The sequence below is a fragment of the Pezoporus flaviventris genome, unplaced genomic scaffold (assembly GCF_033815535.1).
Source record: "Pezoporus flaviventris isolate CSIRO_AGI_PZ_B2104156 unplaced genomic scaffold, CSIRO_AGI_Pfla_v1 ptg000037l, whole genome shotgun sequence".
NCBI classification, from domain to species: domain Eukaryota; kingdom Metazoa; phylum Chordata; class Aves; order Psittaciformes; family Psittacidae; genus Pezoporus; species Pezoporus flaviventris.
The window spans coordinates 7,064,713-7,084,867 of record NW_026892585.1 but is presented as its reverse complement, the minus strand read 5'-3'; the positions used below and the strand labels follow the sequence as shown (position 1 = coordinate 7,084,867).

Here is a 20,155-nt window from a genome sequence, read left to right as displayed (position 1 = left end):
TACCTGTGTTTATTATTTGCTATATTAATCACTGTAAGGCAAAAAGTGTTCATTCAGCTGCCGACCTCATATCTGAATGTTGGTGTTGAGGTTTTCCTGTGTTCCAGCTGACCTCAGTTCCAGCCAGTTCCATAGCTTTTTAAGCTACAGAATCACTCAACAGCAGCTCTAAAAAAAATTCTGTCAGAATTAGGTATCTATAACTATTACTCTCAGGGATATTCTTGCTGTTGTTAGAAGCACCATTCTAAGAAATTTGTGAGAGGCTGATGAATTATCAGGTGAAAATGCAGATACATGATTTTTTTTTCTACCATACAGATGATTTAAGATATAATTCCCAGCTTATTCATATTGTTTTTGGTATTAAACTTCATGATTAGGGTAAGTCACAAATCAGGCAACCAAGAACAAAAGTGTCTGCTCCGTCTTGCCTAGAAACATAGTCTGAATGAAAAGCTTATGGTCTCAACTTTAAAGTCAATGACCTTACTGTTGCAGCTTGTCAGGTAAGGGCAGAGTACACTGAGCACTGTGCTCTGCAGAACTTCCAGCTGCCAGTTATTTTCTCCTCCTCCTTTTATTTGTGTGCTAACTTAAAGAGTAATGACTCTGCCCTCAGTGCAGTCCTATGAAGATGAATTCACCCTAGTGCTGACCAACCCAATGTATTTCACTCAATACCTGACACTGAAGAGAGTGCTTTGCCTTTCTTCTTAAATTGTTGGACTCCCCTGCCTTTTTTGTTTCTGAATCAGTGCAGTCCTGTGTAGAAGACCTCTAAAATCTGTGATAACCTATGTTATAAGGCAGATGAAGACTGCAGGGCGTGCTTGGCTGTTAGTACTATTAGCAGTCATATTGTAGCTGAAACAGTTGCAAGGGAGTCCATCAAGCTGAAGGTATTAAGCCTTCAGTGTAAACAAAAGGTTATGTGTTTTCATTGATTGTTCTTTGGTGTACCAGCATATATATATATACATACGTATTTGTGTGTGTATAGTTATATATGGATATGTATACCAGTATATATACCCACACACATATGCATATACATATAAATATATCAGTATGTGTAGCTATATATATGTACACATATAGATATGCGTATACATATGTATAGACACATACATATGGAACAGGATGTAATTGGAAGTAATTCCTGGAGACAAGAAGTAACTGGGGGGGGGGGAGGAGGAGGGAAGAGGGAGGGACAGGGAAGAGGAAACCTAGTAGCCTTTAAGGTACACTTTTCCATCAGGTCCCAGACTTGATGGGGAGATTTTCTTCAGAGCCACTTATCAAATACCATGCCAGTTCATCACTCAGGTAGCTGCACAACGTCAGCATTTAGAGGAAGAATCATTTTTTTGTCCTTTTCTCATTTTGCCCAGCAGATTCTTAGCACTGAAAAAGATGTGATAAAAAGGACAAAAATGCTATATGCATAGTGCGTTACTTTCTTTTACAGAGGAAGGTTTGTAGCACAGTCTATGATAAACACTCAAAGCAATGCAGTAACCTCTCCTGAAGCCTGCAAATTAGGCAGTAAAGGCCACAGTTCTAACATCAAAATGAAAAGGAGAAACTACTTTTAGATTTTGTTCTGTAGTTAAACTTGTAGAAGAAGTTTAAATTCTATAAAGGGTTCTAACCTCGTGGGCCAGGTCAGGTTTTGTCTTAGTTACCATTCATGTCTCCTTCCTGTTTGGTTTTGTAGGTTTTTCTGTGTGCTGAATAATCAATGAATGCCCTGAGCTTTTCCAAATTCCCACATATCTGTAATTAATCATGGGTAGACATTTTGTCACGCTCTCAACACCCCCCACCCCATAATTCTCCAGCTATGTTTCTTTCCTCTGCCCTCTGTTCATGTGCAGAATACTATAGTGAAGAAAATTAGTAAATGTAGGAAGTGGAATCCCTGGAGAGCCCTCAAAGTTTATAAGAGCTGGCTGAGTATGCATTGGAGACTTTGTAAATCTGGTCCAAGGTAATTTGTTGCATTTTTAGCTCATGTTGTTTTCATCAGTGTTTAAATTGGCATAAAAATACTACATGGATTCTTAATGCTAAAAGTGTGTCTATACGAGCAAACTAGCTGATGGGATTCAGGTAGCTGTTTTGTCTCTTCATATTACACTGAAGAAATGTCTTACTGGGAATAAATGGTTCTATCTAAAACAATACCTCGGGATAGCTAATAATGCGTATTCCCTTACTTTATCACAGATACTCTGCTTTGCTTTTGCTCAAGTGGAAGTTGTTTGTAAAATTATGTTAAAGTATGCAGATTGAGGGAAACAAAATCTTTCTTGAGTTACGAGTTGGGGTTGTTGCTTAAATATGTTATACAATTAAATATATAATACAATTATACTGTTGCCTTTAGCGAAGTACCTGAGTGTATATATGTTTATTTATAGAAGTTGGTAAAGTAGAGTCAAATGAAAGGCAAGAAAAAGCAAATTTCCGAGCAAGCAGGCAAATATAAAGGTAAGAAAATCTGCTGACAGTGTTAGAAAATGTGATGAAGAAAAAAACCAGCAAATATAAAAAACTATGATGCAGAAGTTGTCATTGAAAAAGTGTAAGTGAATTAGCAGGTTTTATTGCTATCAAACAGGAAAGTTTAAAATGCTATCACTAAACATGTAATCTCATGTCTAAAACCAGTTATTTGCTGGGTATGATATAGAATAACATGTAATGGTCAACAGTTTGACTGTTAACACATTTTGTAAAAGAGTATGAATTTAAGTATCCTATGTCAACTCTAAGGTACTTTTCATATTCCCGTATTTCCTGAAAGAAAACTATATCAGAAAGGTTTCATAAGATCTAGGAATCAAATCCAAACTCCTAATTCACACAGCACGCTTACATTTAATGCTCTTAAAACTGACATTATTTCCTGCAGCCATTTTCTTCAGTAAAACAGCCCAGAACAAGAAATGCTTGACATTAAAAGCAGAGAAACTGAGTTCCTTTAAGGACCATGAAAAAAGCCAACAAAATAGATAACATCAACTGATGCAGTCCTTTGAATCAAGATAACAGATAGATGATGGCAAAAATGAACAGATAGCTCAGAAATATCAGTTATTAGCTCTTCTTATTATCCCTTTATTAACTTTTAATACTATCCCTTTATTAATTTTTAATAATACCCCTTTATTAACATTTAAATTACATATATGTTGATTGTGAAGCAGAACAGACCTAAAGGATAAACAGGAAATAACGCCATCTTCTGTTCTGAAAGCTGGAGAAAAGCAAAACCATGTTTGGAATAAAGATAAGCCTTGACTTGCTTAACTCTGAGGTGACAACTGAGGAGACTGACCTGGGCAGCAAAAGCTGAAGTTGACTAAATACTTTAGCTAAAGAGAGATTAATTCAGAGGCTCTCTGAGGGTGGTTAGTTTTTGCTCTATACTCACATCTACATACACACACTCATCAGATCACAGAGTAATTGAGTCTGGAAGTGGCTTCCAGGGATCCTCTAGTCTGATTTACTGCTCAGGGCCAATGGAATGTCTGAGTTCTGAACACTCCAAGGAAGGACATCCCAAAATCTGTATTTTGAAATGATCTCTAATAATATAGACTATATGGATTCAATTAGACGAAAAACAGCTTTATCCAAATAACAGCATATTCAAAGCATTATGAGGTTAATTCCATTTCTCATCAGTGGCACTAGAAATGCATCATTAGCATACAGAACGCAATTCCCCATGATTGGAGAACATTATGGAGAGGCAGGCTCCAGGGCTGAAGATGTTAAGGGAGATTTTATCAGCACTGCTGCATGCTATTGCTTGTTTAGAAAAGGAATCACCAGTAAAACTGCAGAGAATGAAAACTGACAATTCATCATCATTTTGTGTTTCTTGGGGAACTGCATCTATGGGTTTTTTTAAATCTGTGATGTCATTTCCATCTCCTCCATCAATCTGGACACTATGTAACTTCGGTTGCTACAGCAGATACCTTTGTCACCTTTACACATAAATATCCTCAGTTTGTTCTTGCCTGAAATATCACAAACATCTGGTTTGACAGTAAGGCCCGTCATCTGCAGAAACTACAAATTATTACTTGGTAGGCACTGAGGTGGGGGCCAGCACGTATATTTATACTTACTAAGGATTTATAAGGATAGTAGAAGCACTGTCTACTATCATTCAGGATTCCCTGGAAAACAAGGTGGCTAACTATATTTCAAGGATTCTGAACACAAACCCATAAATAATGCATAATAGAACTTCCAGAATGCATACTGACTTGTATTTTAATAGCAACTCCCTAGAAGAGACCTGATCTCAAGGAAATACAAGTTTCATGGAGGTACTAAACCATTTAGTCTTCTATTTGTTAAACCTTTCTAACACGAAAGAGAAATGGGGAGAGGGAGTCAGTTGCAAGTCTTGTCACAGCGTAAATCAAATGATGAAAACTGGAGGCTGCTCCTGTGGACACAGTGGGAAAGTATTTGGAATTTGCATTACGTCTTTGTTTTCTTTCTGGGGGAGAAACTAAAGCAAAAACAAAAAAAATTATTTTTGTGATCTCAAGGGTATTTTTTGAAAAGAGTCAATTAGCCACTTCCTGCTTCCTCCTGTTGTTGATCTGGAATGAGCATTATCCCATCATTCAAGAAACATAAAACTTATTATTTCTGGTAACATTAATTTTGGGGGTATTTTTACATGTTTCTTTAATGACTACTGAAGGTTCAGCTAAGCAGTTATTCAGGTGTTCCAGAGTTCAGCAAATCAGTTGATCTTTTAAACATATCCCTACTTCACTTTCTTAACTTTCTTAAAGATCTTCTAGCAATCTGCTTCTGATTTTTATAGCACCTCATGATTCTGATACTTGAATTTCTGCTTCTAATGTATTAATGCTTGCAAATGACAACTTTGTATAAATCCTCAAAGGCTCAGTATAAATTCATAGAATTGTAGAACACCAGGTTGGAAGGGACCTCAAGGATCTTCTGATTCATCCTTCCTAGGTAGATGTCCCACCATGCTGTGCAGCCAAATCTTAAGTGTCCAGTGTTGGACAGAATGGTATAGCTAAAGTGAATGTGTGACAAAAGGGCCCCTGCTCACATGCTTGTCCTGAGTAGCACCACTTATTGCCACTACCCACAGCAGGGTGATGGAGCAGGCGGACTGTTGTTCTGATCCTACAGGATATTTCTTCTATTCTTATGCTTTTCAGAAGGCTTTTGGTAAGGCTTATTTGCTCAGCCATGCGTCTTGTCCATGGAGCCAGTCTTTGCAGGGTATTATGGGCACAAATAGTTGGGGTTTGCAGTAGCTTATTTGTCTCTCCGTTGTCTTTTATTTCCCATGTGCTAAAATGTATAGTATCATTTTCTCTAAAACTACATTGAGGTAAACATGAATGAGGAAGAAATATTTATGCTAGCACGCACGGGAGCTACTGTGAAGAAAATTACCTTCCTTCCCCCAGATAAAACCAGTACAGATGTGATCAGATCTTGCAGAAGACTGGGTGATAAGGCTGCCTGAAATAGCAGAGAACTGTCCTCAGTGACTTCAGCCTCTCCTGCATTGGATCTGCAGTCTTTGCTTGCAGGTAGAAGTGATAAGTCTTCTTGGTATGCCTACAACTATTAGGCAACTTTTATCTCATAGATTTGTTTTAAGGCAAGAAACATCTGCAGTAAACTACATTTAAGCCATCGGAAAATACATTGACATTTGGCAAATTAACATACTTGTTCCATTAAAATGCAGCACAACGTAGTCAAGGCTCTCAGTACACCAGCTGCAGATACTTTGGGCCTGTGGACCCAAAGTGCTACATTTTAATTTCTGTCTTCACCTAATGCTGATAAAAATGCTGCAGCCTGAAAGAGCAGAGAAGCACAACCCAGTTGCTTCAGGGTCACTTTCTGCATAGGATCTACCCAGGATTGCTTGGAGTCCTGAAAAACACCATTCTTACGGATGAGGGGGGGATCTTGGGACTTATTATTCGCTCCGTCATCAGCCTCCTTTGGCCATGACCATATTGGCACAGATTCTTAGAAACGCACGCCCCAGAGCCTTTTCAGTTGACACAATCAGGGCTGTAACAGCTCACTATGGAGCTAAAAGTGTTGGAGGGGTTCATCAAGTATTATGCTAGGAAAAGACAGGCTCAGCTCAGAGGGAATTGCCTTAGGAAATGAACGGTGAGTTCTGCTAGGTTTGCTTTGGTCTTTTGTTGTGGAGAAAGTGGTGATGTGTAATATAAAGAGAGCTGGGCTCAAAGGCTAACAAGAAGGATAATGGAAATCCATCAGAGCAATAAAGTGGAGCGATCTGGCTAATGAATAGGTCACTAATCCTGTATAAGTGTGGTCAACAAAATGCTAAGTACTTGATGTGCTACACTTTGCAGTCAGTACAGCAAAACAGATTTTTCTAAACAAGAGCATGTACATTTGGCCTAATATTTAGCAAGAAGTATAGCATGCCATAACTTCCCTGTAGCTCAAGTCCTAATCTTGGTCACTCAGTTGTCTCGTAGTGCTGTGAGAGAATCCCTACAGCCCCACGGAACACAGCTGCATCTGGAGGTGGCACAGTTGTACACTACGCAAGAATACAGTATTTCAAAACCTCACTAAGTACCTTGTTTAGTATCCTTTCTCACATCCTCTGTTAGTGTAATACATGTGCGGATATACACACACACAGACAAGAGGTGAGGGTATCATAAAATCATTTGAAAAGCCATAAAGAGATTAACCTATAGATAAAGTTGCATATCATTTCAGAACAAGGTCATCTGTCTCTTTAGAGAAAGCACTGAAAGGGAAACCTAATTGAAATCAATTCTGAGAGATGTATGTGCATGTTTACAAGCGAGGGAAGTGGCAAGTATCCATGTTTGGTTGTGCTTTATTGCAAAGTATTTCCATAATGAAAAAAGACATTTGTTAATTACTTCCATGCTGCAACATCGCTTTAAATGTGCTTGAATATCTTGGCGCATTCATTTTCAGATAATTATTTCTGATGAATGGTGGCACCCGTTTGTAGAGAGGTATTTAATTCTTTTTCTAACTAGAGAACTTTCATGATAATGGACCCCACTTTCCTTCCTCAGTAGATGTAGCAACATCATGCATTATGTTTATGGCGCAACTTGCAGATAATAGTTTGCAGTGTTTTGTGGGATTTTGGGGTTTGGGTTTTGGTTCTTGGGTTTTAGCAATGGCTGTTACAAATTTCTTCTTCCATTTGGCTTTGCCATGGCTTGGTATTAAAATTGCTGTTTCTTCCCCATCTCCTTACCAGTTCCACAATAAATTAAGAGGTCTCAAGCTTTCAAAGGTCAAACAAAACAAATGATGATGACATCAAAAAAGCACAAACCTGATGGCTTCACTGTATTGAGAGATGTTTTTAAGCAGTTAGGGAAAAGCAAAGTTTGTTTCAGACCACTTTGACTAATAATTTTACAGTTAGAAACAATTTTTCTATTTATCAGGTAAGCAGAAAGAAAAATAATGTAGGATCACTGATTCCAACTCTGGCTAGCAGTAGGTTAATAAATCCTCTTACTGAGCAAGCATCTACATATGTACAAACTGTATGTTACACAATAAAGACTAAATAACTCTGGTGATCTACTGGGAGAAATGCCCCTTAGAGAGAGGCATCACTGTTGTGGGTTTGCCTTCTTCCACACACCCACGGAAGTAAAATGGGAAGCAATCTTCTGGGGCTGAGACTGGAGACAAAGTTAAAGTACAATGCGGTAGTTACCTCTAAGGACTGACAGAAACCTGAGGTCTTCTGAGAAGAGACAGTCATGTCTCGTTCCATAAATACACAATATTTCAAGAATGAGAACTGATCATAGATAGAGGAAGTAAGATGTGGTCATGGTTAACGTTTGAGTTCAGTCAGTACCAAAAACCTATTGAAAAAGAGACTCAAATACCTAAGTTTTCTTAAAAATCAGTACAGACTTTTTTGGGGCCTTTACAGAAAGGAAATAAATAGCTCGATAGTAATTTCTCTAGGAATCCTACTTTTAATAGTATATGACATTACTTGTTTTTCCATCTTTTGTCTTTTTATTAGCTTCATAGTTTATTATTTAGTAAAAGGATGCTAGTATGCTTATTTTCTATGTGATGGCTAGCAAGGAACATAATTTTTCTGTGTCTTCCAAAATATCACGTAGATACAGAAGTAGGATAAGTGTAATTTTTTACACAGAGCAGAATCCAGCACTGCTGAATACAACATTTTTCATGTCAGACAGCTTTATGCTTACTAATAACCTCTATTTTACAGAAGCCCAAATGTAAGGCTAAAAGAGCTCAGATATCATCTGTATTAAGCATAAACAAGCCCAAATGAAAGAGGAGTTTGGCATGAAAAGACAAAGGGAAGGATAACCATGAAAAATGCTTACCAGGAGATGTAAATTTGGGAGGCAGAATCGACTTACTTAGAGAATCATTGAATCCTAGAATCGTTCAGGCTGGAAAAACCCTGTAAGATCATGAAGTCCAACCCTTAACCTAGCACTGCCAAATCCACCAGTAAACCATGGCTCTAAGCACCATATCTGCATGTCTTTTAAACTCCTCCAGGGATGATGACTCAACCACTTCCCTGGGCAGCCTGTTCCAGTGCCTGACAATTCTTGTGGTAAAGAATTTTTTCCTAATATCCAGTTCAGGCCTCTCCCAGTGCAACTTGAGGTCATTTCCTCTTTCCTGTTGCCTGTTAGTTGGGAGAAGAGACCAACAACCCACCTTGCATCTTCCTTTAAGGCATTTGTAGAAAGCCATAAGGTCTCCTCAGAACCTCCTTTTCTCCAGACTGTACCCCCCCGCCCCAGGTACCTCAGACATTCCTCATCACACTTGTGCTCCAGGCCCTTCACCAGCTCCATTGCCCTTCTCTGGACATACTTATCATACATATGATTTTGTAAGGTTTCCTAATCAAGTAATGTTCCAAGGAGTGTTCAACCTAGTTTTTTTTCCCAAAGTATTTGGTGTCATAGCTATACAAGCAACTGAAAAGGTAAGCTAAATCACAGCACGCTTATGTTTCCAATGGTGCTTTTGTGTGAAGTGTAGATTGCTTTCAGTAGATGTGATGTAAGGATGAACAATACAGGAAGTACCAGTGGAAGGGTAGGAGCAATGGTAGCTGTTTGTATAGTTGGGTTTCACTGAGATTTTCTAGGTGCAGGAAGTCCCGTACTTCATTCAGTTTTCTGGACCAAATTCAACACTAAGTTATGCACTTTAGTACCCTATTGAACTCAACAGGCATATAGGGGCTGAAGTCAGCATTAACTATAGCCATCTGTTATTTTGTCATGCCATACTCAGTTATTTTTATTTAGCTCTTTCAGTCATATGAAATAAAACTGTCAAAGTTGTCAAGAACTCCAAGAAATGAAGTCTCTGAGCTGCTGTTCTGAGATTTTTAATATTTCTTCCAATACAGATCTTTGTGCCTTAAAAATCCTGCCAGAAGCACATTTGCTCTGCTAGTTTGGTAGGCCAAGGTCCAAAGGCTTGTGGATAGTTAGAATGGACTATTTATTAGTTAGATAGTCTAATAATAAATGAACTATCTATCTATAGATATAGATCTACATATAGATATCTATGTATATTTATATCTTCACAATTAGACTAGAATTCATCACTTATCTGCAGAGATCTTGGAATAGAATATTCAGTAGTGTAGATACGAAAAACACACATTCCATTAGGTAACTACTTCTAAGTGTGCACACAGAAAATGTTACCATTGCTATAGTGCGTTCAGATGTACAAAAAATGGAATGAAAAATGCTTGGGGCTTTAAATCGGAGAATTTTGGAAGCAGCTGGCAGTATTCAGTACAGTCCTTCTGGATTTTCTTCCCTTGGAGCTGAAGCAGGCTGTGATTTCATGGGAATTTCCAGTACGTGTGAATGGATCATGGAAGGAATACAGATTTCTCTTTGTCAAGGTGATAATGAAGAAAGGTGTTTAACTTTTGGGGGCATGTTGCGTAGCTGAATGGATTGTTTAGTTTATTGTCCTTTGTTTGATTACACCTGTTGAGAACAGGGTTTTCTCATGTTTCTGTCAGAAAGCATTTTAAACTTTCTAAGGTTGACTTGAAAATTTTTAGGCATTGCGAATTGCAGGTTATTTTCAAGTTTCCTTTATTAACTGTTATTTTTCAAAATAGCTTTTGAATTTTGGCATATTTTGAGATCAAAGAATCGTAGTGGTTTGAAAATGCCAAATGAAATTTTTGCCAAATGAAATTTTTAACTAACTTTTTAAAGAGGTTTCTTTCAGTTATTTGCCCTTTCCAGTGCCAGTTTTTCTTGGCAGATTCCCATAGCATCCCATTTCAGATGTAGGTCCACAGGAGAACTTTCTTGTCTACTTCAGCTGAATCCCAAGTAATCTTATCTCCATAATCACCCAAAGAGGAAAGAACATCTCAATGCAAGATTCAGCATTACCTCCAAAGGAAATGCCACGTATATTTCCTGTCCTACTTAAAAAAAATCTGAAGCTGAGACAGAGAATTGTTGATAGAGGCAAAGGTGCTGGAGATCAGTTACAGCATAGTAGGTTTTCTGTTCTTTAAATGTCTTGTTATAGAAATAACAAAAATCAACAGTCAAGTCAGAGGAGCTGCTGGACCCAAAAAAAATATCAGCCCTGGAAAGGAATACTAAAGAAATGAAGTTTGTAAGTGGAACTGCTCTGCTTGAAGGAGAAACCTTCAGTCTCCACTGTTCTGTTGGAAGGAGAATATAAGCAGATACTCAGAAGAGGCAGATTTTCCCCTGAAATTGATCTGTATAGTTCAAAAGAAAGCAGAACACAGTTTGCTATCTCTGTTATTCACCTTTTGCTGTGGTGGTTTAGTTTTTCACAGACTAAGTCAAGAAGTCGTTTCAGGTAAGAGCCCTCTAGGAGCAGCCTAAACTATCTCGGTCTCCATCCTGAGGGATTATTTAAATGGGATGCATTTCTCACCCATTTCTCAATGTATCTCTATCACACATGGCATCAGGAAGTGCTGTGATAGCAGTGGTGTATCTTCTGGACTTCAAGGTTCTTTCTGAGTTGCCAGAAGTTTCGGTGTCTCATCTCTTGCCAAGCAGGGAAAAGGGAAGAAATGGAGCAGGTTCCTGTCAACTTCTTAGCTCAGAAACTTTTACCAAACTGCTCGCATAAATTCCATGGTGATACGGTTTCAACATCATGTTAAATTATTCAGCTAAATCCCACATGCCTGGTCATCCTGAAAAGTGCTTCTTAGACAGTCTGCCTTTGGAAGATTCGTGGTATTTTAAGTATTTTGGAAAAAAAAAAAAAATCAAGGCTTTATTAACTTCCTTTAAAAGCAGGTATTTTATTAGCAAGTTTTTGATTTGTATACTGTATACCTTGCAAAGTATTAATTTTCTAATCACTATTAAAGCATATAATCCTCATAAGGATATTTATGATGATTCAAATTAACCTGCATTTCCTTAAGAGGGTTGGTGTTATAGGATTATAAGATTTGACAGGTGTCCAAAGGAGCAAACTTTTTTCCTCATTTAATTCCAAAGTTTTTTCATCTTAAAGGTCAGGGGATGGATGGAGTGTGTGAAGTGAAAAAGGAGATCTAAGTCTCAATCCCAGGAAAAATGTGTGAATTAAACGTGTCTTTGCATGGCTAATATAAGATGATTTCTTCTCCAAAGAAGGTTTGAAGTTCCTTAAATTAACCTGACTAAATACACATTACAGTGTTTCTTTTGTATAGTTCATTGTCATTGAGGGTATCTGAAATTTGTTCATTATTCTTCTTGTGGGACTAGTTACGAATATTATGCTTGTATAGTAAATTAGTCTAAAATAATTTAATCAATCTCGTATAATTTCTAAGCAAGGATTACTTATGCTTGCTACACCATCAGCCTCATGGGTTTGACGGAATTAGTCTTTACTAATCGAAGGCAAAGGATGGACATGTTTATGTTAGTAATTTGGGTGCTGGGATCACTCAGTCTTTCATTGTATCATTTAGATGGAGGTGAGAAGGTGAGCTCTTCTTGAGAGCTCTCAAAAACAAACATCCAGACTGCTTCCCTGTTTTACTTCACCATTTTCCACTGAAACGAACTTCTTACAAACCCTTTTTGCACCACAAGGCTAGCAGTTGTATGTGCATATAGGTTGTGATTACCCAAGCGAAATACCGGTTACGTCGTAGTGAAGTGCATGTTGCTGAAGGTTGGCACTCTTTCCTGTTTGTGTGCTAGATGAGCAGCTTAACTGCCTTAAGATCAGTCCTAATTTTAAGAGTTCAAACTTCTTTTGCTGTTAGGAATATGAGAACAACATACTTTGTAGGACTTCAGCCTGTCTAATGCCAGTGTGGGGAAAAAAAGTTGAATTATGACTCTCTGACTGTTTATACTATCCCATAAAGTAACGAGACTTTTTTCATAATACCCCTTAGCAGCCACAGTAAGGGAGAGTCATTAGCTCCAGTTTAATTTAAGGGTGGTATCTAAGGTGGGAAAGGGACCTATAAAGAATCCCAGACAACAGCAAATTCGAGTAGAAAAAAGTTTTCATCTTGGATTATATTGTTGGCAGTTTATAATTCCTTAGAAGCACAGAGCTGTGGGAACAGGGTGAATCTAAAAGTATGACTTTTGTGCTGCATGGTATGTACATCACAGAAAGTTAACTAACTTTCATCAAATCCTTTCAAAAGTTAGCTAGTTCTGCTTTAATCCTAGCTTTTGTTTGCCCTTGTTTTAATCCTGTTAATTAGAACTTGCATATTTCCAAGAAACTCACTTCCAGATTGTTAAGGCTGCTGCCAAAATGGCATTGTTCATTAAATTCTCTGTATTACCAGCTCTTCTTAGCAGTTCAAATATAAATAAAATCCTTGCCAGATATTTCTGGAAGAGAGAAAATGCTAATGCTCGGTACACCAATCCCCTACACGATGTTTTTTACAGTCACATGCAGATACTAGCTGGACAAAACTGCTTTATACCTCTCTCAGATAGATCATGGAAATTCGGGGATTACAGTAAAGGTGCTTGCATACTAAAAATCTGAGTCTTCAGAGGGGTGGTCAGTTGAATACCTTTGAAATGGGAACATGTGGGAGTTTTTTATTCGTCAGACCATAGCTAACCATAGAATGGTTTGGGTTGGAAAGGACCTTAAGATCATCCGGTTCCAACCCCCTGCCATGGGTAGGGACACCTCACACTAAACCATGTCAGCCAAGGCTCTTCCAACCTGGCCTTGAACCCTGCCACGGATGGCGCATTCACCACTTCCTGGGCACCCTGTGCCAGGGCCTTACCACCCTCACAGGGAAGAACTTCTTCCTTATATCTAACTGGAACTTCCCCTATTGAAGTTGAAACCCATCACCTGTCCTATCGCTACAGTCTCTGATGCTAAATAATATGTGTTTAACACTGCAGTTTCAATCCAGTAGGTTTTTTATTTGTATTCTCAAAACAATTCCTGTTCCTCAGCTCATGTAAGCATATCTTTTAAAATCAACTCTATTCCTACCTGTGGTACATTCTTTATTTGTTTCCCTATAGGACTGGACTGATAATTAAGGGATGTCTAAAGAAATTGGAGAAAATAAATCAATCCAGTAACAGAAGTCTGGTTGTATTAAATCATCATATAAGCAAATTAATAGCAATACAGAATCTTATCATTACTTTGAATATCTCATTTGCTGATATATGCATACCACAGAATGCTTATAAAGAGTAAGTAGATGATCATAATCAAAACAATGATAAATCTTACACTAATATCTGCTGCTTTCGTTCAAAGGGAGCCTGAAGCACTTTGCAGACTGTTATATGTAGGCAAAGAAATTAGAAATAGAAAATTACACTGAGATTTCATCAATATCTCCTGGTAATAATTACAGGATTTGATCAGATTCATTCATCTCCCATTTGGTCATTAATAGGAATATGACACACTCTGAATTCAATCTTTATTCTCTTAAGGGGATTTTCTTTGGTGAGGGAAAACTTCAGAGGTTTTCTCCATCCTCTTAATGTGCAAAGTCTTTAAATACCGGCAGGAACATTATCACTTGCAGGAATTGAGTGCTCCAGCTGTGATTATTTCTAAGTGTGTAGTACAAAGTCAAGCATTATATTCAGTCTTTGGTTTATAACTTTTTTGACTTTGTCAGCACCTACTGCTATGTCCAGAGGAACTACAAGTACCATAGAAAAGCATCACAAAGCCACACAGTGTCTTAAGTGTATATGTCTTTTTGGTGCACATGTTGACCAAAAGCTATCTTTTTTGTTAAGACCAAACAAACTATGCAGGATCTGCTGAAGAAAAGACAACTCCCTTTCCCTAACTCTTTGTCCAGTACTCCAAGCCCTCAAGAGCTTCTGTGCAGTTGAGAATGATGATGAGACAAGTAAGCAATTATCAGAAAATAAGGCTATTTCTGAACAGAACTCTTAACATTTAGTTTTATTGTCATGGCAACAGCCTTAAAGTGACCGTATCACTAAACACATAAGTCAGATATTAAAATTAGTAGAAACATGGTCAGTAAAGAGGAAGAAAAGTGTTACTGTTCCTTTTTATTTCCTTCAAAGAAGGTGAAAGCTATTGGTGACAGGAAAAGGGCAGCCCTTTGACATCCTTATTTGGAGCTGAAATATTAGCCCTTTTTGTGAGAGAGGAAGGGAAGAAGAGAAATGCCAATAGTTTTCTCTTTAATGGTCTTTGAAGAATTCTTTCTTTTCAACAGGCACGTCCATCTTTAAAGCATTCTTTGAAAGAGTAACGATCGACAAAGAAAGCTAGTCTCAGAGGGAAATCTCAGAAAGAGTAAAGAGATGACCTACGTTTATCCTCTATTAGGATGGAGTGGGTCCCATGAATACAGGTCTTTAGCAGCAATGGAAGATTAGGTCTATATACATGGCTTTGTATTCACTCTTTCCTTCCTTAAAGGGAAAGTCCTTTAATCTTCCTTTTCGTATATCACCTGTCTCCAAATTGATGAATACAGTACCTTTGTAAAGGGCTTTGCAATCTGTGGATGAAAAGCAGTACGCTACAGCCTAGCACAATCTGCAGAAGCAGCCTGTGAGGGTTACTCCTCTCCATTTGTCTTCCTTCCTAGCGGTCCCCTGGTGCAGCCACACCAATCCAGCACCTGGTATAGCTGTGTCCAACCAGAGAGGGTTAATGATCTCAGCAGTACAAAGGGCCCATGGAGAGAGGCAAGTGCTCTGAAGGGGAAGAACATGCAGATTCAGGAAAACAGTCATCTCCTATTTGAAAAACTCTAGTAATTAAATCTCTAATGACTCTCTTCATCACAGAGAGCAGACAAGAGTTCCAGTGATCTGTGATGGTTGTTTTCTTAATTACTTTAGTTGTGCTGCTTTTACAAATAATGTTTTGCCAACAACCTCTTCAGAAGGACCCACTAAGGATGATGACTGGGGACACTACTGGAAAATACTACTGTGCTACTGGAAAACTCCAAGCATTCTTATACATTATGCAGATCCCTGCTGTGCTTCCCAGTTAGTTATTAGCAATATGAGTCAGGTCATGGAACCATCCAAACTAGAGATGAAAAAGACTTTCAGTTTCCTGAAATCCTTACGAGTTCCCAGTTACAGTCATATTGTGCTCTTCAGTAACTTTTCCAGATCCTATATTCATTCCTCATCCTATGATATTTTTGAACAAAGAAATTAATTTTTGGATCAAGAAGTTCCTTACTTTAGATACTTGACTGCATGCCAAGATACAGCTAAAAAGAAAGAGGAAAAAAAGTTGGTTTAATTTTGCTTCCTCTTTCTTTTGTGTCAAAAAGCATATTCCTAACACTGTATGTAGTGCGTTTTTTCCTGTGTGGATATTTGTGGCCTTCTATGTGTTTATGTGAAAAAAGAGCCAAGCAAACAGTAAGAAAACAAAAAATAAACAAAAATGCACCTGAGATATAAAGTATCTGATATATTTTGGTTTATTTTATTTGCTATTTGGAAGAAAGAGCACTCAACATGCCAGCTGCATTCAGCTTCTGAAATGATAAAGGATACGTGTTGTAACTGTGCTTAGTGATTTGACCTAGGCATGAAAAAGGCACCAGGTTACTGCGTTTCACTGCAGGTGAAATGAGGAGCTTTTAGACATGACTATAATTTGAATTTTAGTGATCTTGCTAACTAAAGTGGGGTTTTAACTCTATACTCATGGTTAGATTCACAAGTTTAGAGCTTTTGGACTTAGTCATTTAGTATTAGAAATGACAGGACTATGACAAGCCTTCCAGGTAATCAGGTTTTTATTTCCCTCCTTTAATACTAAAAATGTTAAATATAAAAGAAGCACTTGGTATGCAGAGGTAAAATAACTGGCAGCAATTAGAGCAATAAAGATACACTTCTGGGAAGCATTAGGGTATCTTTCCCTCTCAGAAGACATCATCAGGAAGATCAACAGCAAGTTGTTAGCTACTAGCATGGATCTGGTCAGTTGGGAAAGCAGAGAGACCCACACAAGCCCAGCTGAGTCCAGGACTGGCCATGCTAATCGGCCTGGGTTCCTGGGTGACAGTAGCTGCTATCCATTTGTTTCCCAGTAAACAGACAGCATTATTGCTCGAACTGATGTTTGAGGCGGGTAACACTGTACTGGTGTAACAGCTGCATACCTGCTCTCTTGGTGCAGTTCATTGAGCAGTAATAATGTTCAAGGAAATTATTTTCATCTATTTCACAGTTGCTTCCTTTTTTCTCTGTCATTCAGGAGAAAAGACACCGGGATGTTGTCATACAAAGAGCACCTACCAGTGAGTCAGATAGTGGTTGGAGACATTGACCGGCCTGGGTCTGAAGCCAAGGTATCTGTGGGTCCCGTGCGTTGTCAAGGAGATCGTAAGTTGACTGATTTTCATTCATTTACTCCTGCATAGAAAGCAAACTGAATTGTAAATTGGTGACATTTTAGACACCCCATGCAAATTCAGAGAAGTGTGTCCCTGAAGAGACTTTATTCTGTGAGAACATATGTGATTTGAGAAATTTTGTCTATGAAGGTGCACATAAAGTGGTTCATCTTTGCATTTGAAATACCAATATTTGTCTTTATTTTATAGTAAAGGTGGCAGCTTCTAGTATTCAACTAAGTTTCTGGAGCTATAAGCAGTAATACATGTTGTCTAAGAATATTCCTCAACGTCTGCACTTCTGCTGACTGCTGTTGTCAGCGTCATTATCACTGATATGTCTATCACTGTAAATTGTGTTTATGGGATACAAATAGTAGCATGGTGGCAAACCTTATTGCTGTAAACTCTGTTTAAAGGTGTATAAAATTTGACAGGATTGTTATCAAGTGTTAATCATATCTGGGCTAGATGTTTCCATGTGAAACACTGAGAGTTTTCTGTGGTAACCTCTGATGTCCAGGCTGAGCACTGGTAGGAGGTGCATGTCCTCCAGTTTGATCAGCAAGTGGTAGAGTAAATCAGTATAATGGATAAATTTCCACTTCTCTCACACGCACACACAAGTTGGGTTGCAATGAGGAGGATTGTATGCCTCCTTCAATCTCTGTGATATTTCAGAAGGTGAAATTCACCACCGAAGGGAGAGCAACTGCTTAAGGCCCTTTTAAAATCACACTTGAAAACTTAAACTGTATGCAGTTGGCACACAAGTTATATTTGTCCTCTGTATTTGAAGGACATTCTGTTACAAGAGCTGCAGTAAGGAAAGGTTGCCTGATTTAATTTACAATAACTGGTGTTTTCATGGTCTGTAAAGAATACAAAATCCATCCTCAGATGCTGGTAAAAGAGTACTGTAAGTCAGTCTATGAGATTGCAGTGATGGGTGGGCATCGAACATTCAGGTTGAACAACCTGGTTGTAAGCAGCGTCTAACATGGTATGGCAGGGATGAGTATGGTTTGTCCTTCCTCCTGTGCTGCTTTGCAGCTACATGCTTCCCACCTGCGTGTTTCTAAGTACTTTACAAAGAAGGTCAGTAGAGTTATTCCTTCCTTAAGCTAAAGCAATTAATCCCAACTGAGAGGAAATCACACACTCAGAGTCATCCAGCAGGATGAGTGCGAAAGTTGTTTGGGTCCCAGTCTGGTGCCTCAAAACCCTAGGCCATTGCACAGTGATACAAGCAAATATGCTTAGCCTCATTTTCTGTTTGTGGTCTTTCTGGATTGTGCAAATGATTCCTCCTGATTTTGTTAATGAATCTGATGCCTAACGAGCAGAATCACCATCTCTGGAAGTGTTCCAAAACTGTGTTGATGCTTGAGTGGTGGCCTTGGCAGTCCTGGGGTAATGGTTGGACTTGATGATCTTAATGGCCTTTTCCAACCTTGTTGTTTCTATGATTCTGTGAAAAAAATATCATGGGACGTTTGCAAACTTGCACGTCATCTATTTGGTGCTTGTTATTTATGGTGTTTGACTAATCACGGGTCAGTTTGTGTGTGTCTCTTTCTCAGCTGCGTTTAACAACTGTTTTGGTAAGAGGCCATTAAAATTGATGACTATGAAATAATGAATAGCATCTTTGTTGCACCTGTGTTCCACATATCCTAAATCTGAGTGCTGCTAGAAATATCAGCCTCTAAAGTGTGAACCATTTCTAAATATGAGTATAAATGAAACCTCATTTGAGCAGACAGGAGCCTTTATGAGAGTTGACTGAATGACACAGCCATTTGGGAAACTGAACGGCTATATTCCAAGCATCCGGATTCATTGAATTTATTTTTTTTTTAACTTCACGGATATGATTTATAGTTTAAAAAAAACCTTTGCCTATGAATAAATTTAAATTTACTTCCATGACCATATATTATTGTCAAAAACCTGTGTAAGTTTTCTCGTGGGAGATAATATAAACCCAGTCCTTGACAGTTAGTAAAAGCACCCATTTTATATTCCCAGTGCATTTACTAAGCATTCTCTTTCATGTTCTTTCTTGACCATATACAACGGCTGCTGTTCCCCAGACCAGAACTGTCTCACCATGGATTAGATCTTGTGGAAAACAAGGTTTCTGTGCTGGGGAAAATTCCCAAATTTCAAAATGTGCTTTTGTTCCAAAGGAAAGAAAGATCCAAAGTGATGAACTTGTGGAAAGGGATGTTGAAAAACAATTAATCCACATTGGATATATTGCTTGCATCAAAGTCAGCATCATTAAAAGATGTTGACTCACAACAGCACAGCAATTTCAGTTGCATGTATTTTGTATGTAGCTATTGTGTAATTTTTGAAGGTGGTAAACAAAATTCAGTTAGAGGTATAAAGACAGGCAAAGAAATAGAGATTATTGCTCTGGTTGGAAGGAAGGTAGAAAAGGTAAGAGTGCCTGAGCAGTCAGATAAAAATTTACCTATTTAGAAGGTTTTGTCGCTGCTGTTGAAGTCCTGTGACGGCTTCTCTCCTATTGCCCTGGGGGTTGTCCACTTCATGGACATACATCAGTATCAGCTCATAGTCTAGTGATACTTTGGAGCGTATGAAGCGCCATATTCTCACATGAGAATTACAGTATAACTTGCCATGTACTTCACAGCTACCTCTGTGTAACATCTAGAGACACTGGTGGATCACCTAGGCCCAGTCACAACTGGACCTAAGGACTGCAGGAGTACAGCAGAGCTGCTGGCCTTTGCAGTCCATAAGAACAGACAGCTGAAAGCTTGCTATTTGAGGGCAAGGAGGATTAAAGAAGAAAAAGATACTTGTTTCATGCAGTTCCTTTCTTTCCATACCCATCAAATTCAGAAAGAATCAATTCATCAATGAGAGCCACAACATAAACCATTCCTACGCTATTGACCGACCAAAGTAAATCTGAAAATCATTCAACTCAGAGCGTTTGCTTGACATGGACCAAGGAGCATCAGGAATGTGGTACACTCATTGCAGAATTGTAATTGCAGAAATCCCTAGATTCTTCTTTCAGAAATACGGATGTTCTTTTGGTCCCACGAAGGACAATTTCATTTCTCTATTCCACTGATTTATGACCTGATTAAGGCTGCTCTGGGCAAG

General features: G+C 38.4%; 1 protein-coding gene across 2 annotated transcripts in view; it reads left to right on the top strand.

The window, feature by feature from the left end:
* Positions 1 to 20,155, top strand: part of CNTNAP2 (contactin associated protein 2) — a 1,009,321-nt gene that overhangs the window by 839,658 nt on the left and 149,508 nt on the right. For both annotated transcript variants that reach the window (XM_061464593.1, XM_061464594.1), the window contains exon 15: positions 16,870 to 16,997. In XM_061464593.1, coding sequence (XP_061320577.1) covers positions 16,870 to 16,997 — 128 coding nt within the window. The remainder of the gene's footprint in view (positions 1 to 16,869; positions 16,998 to 20,155) is intronic.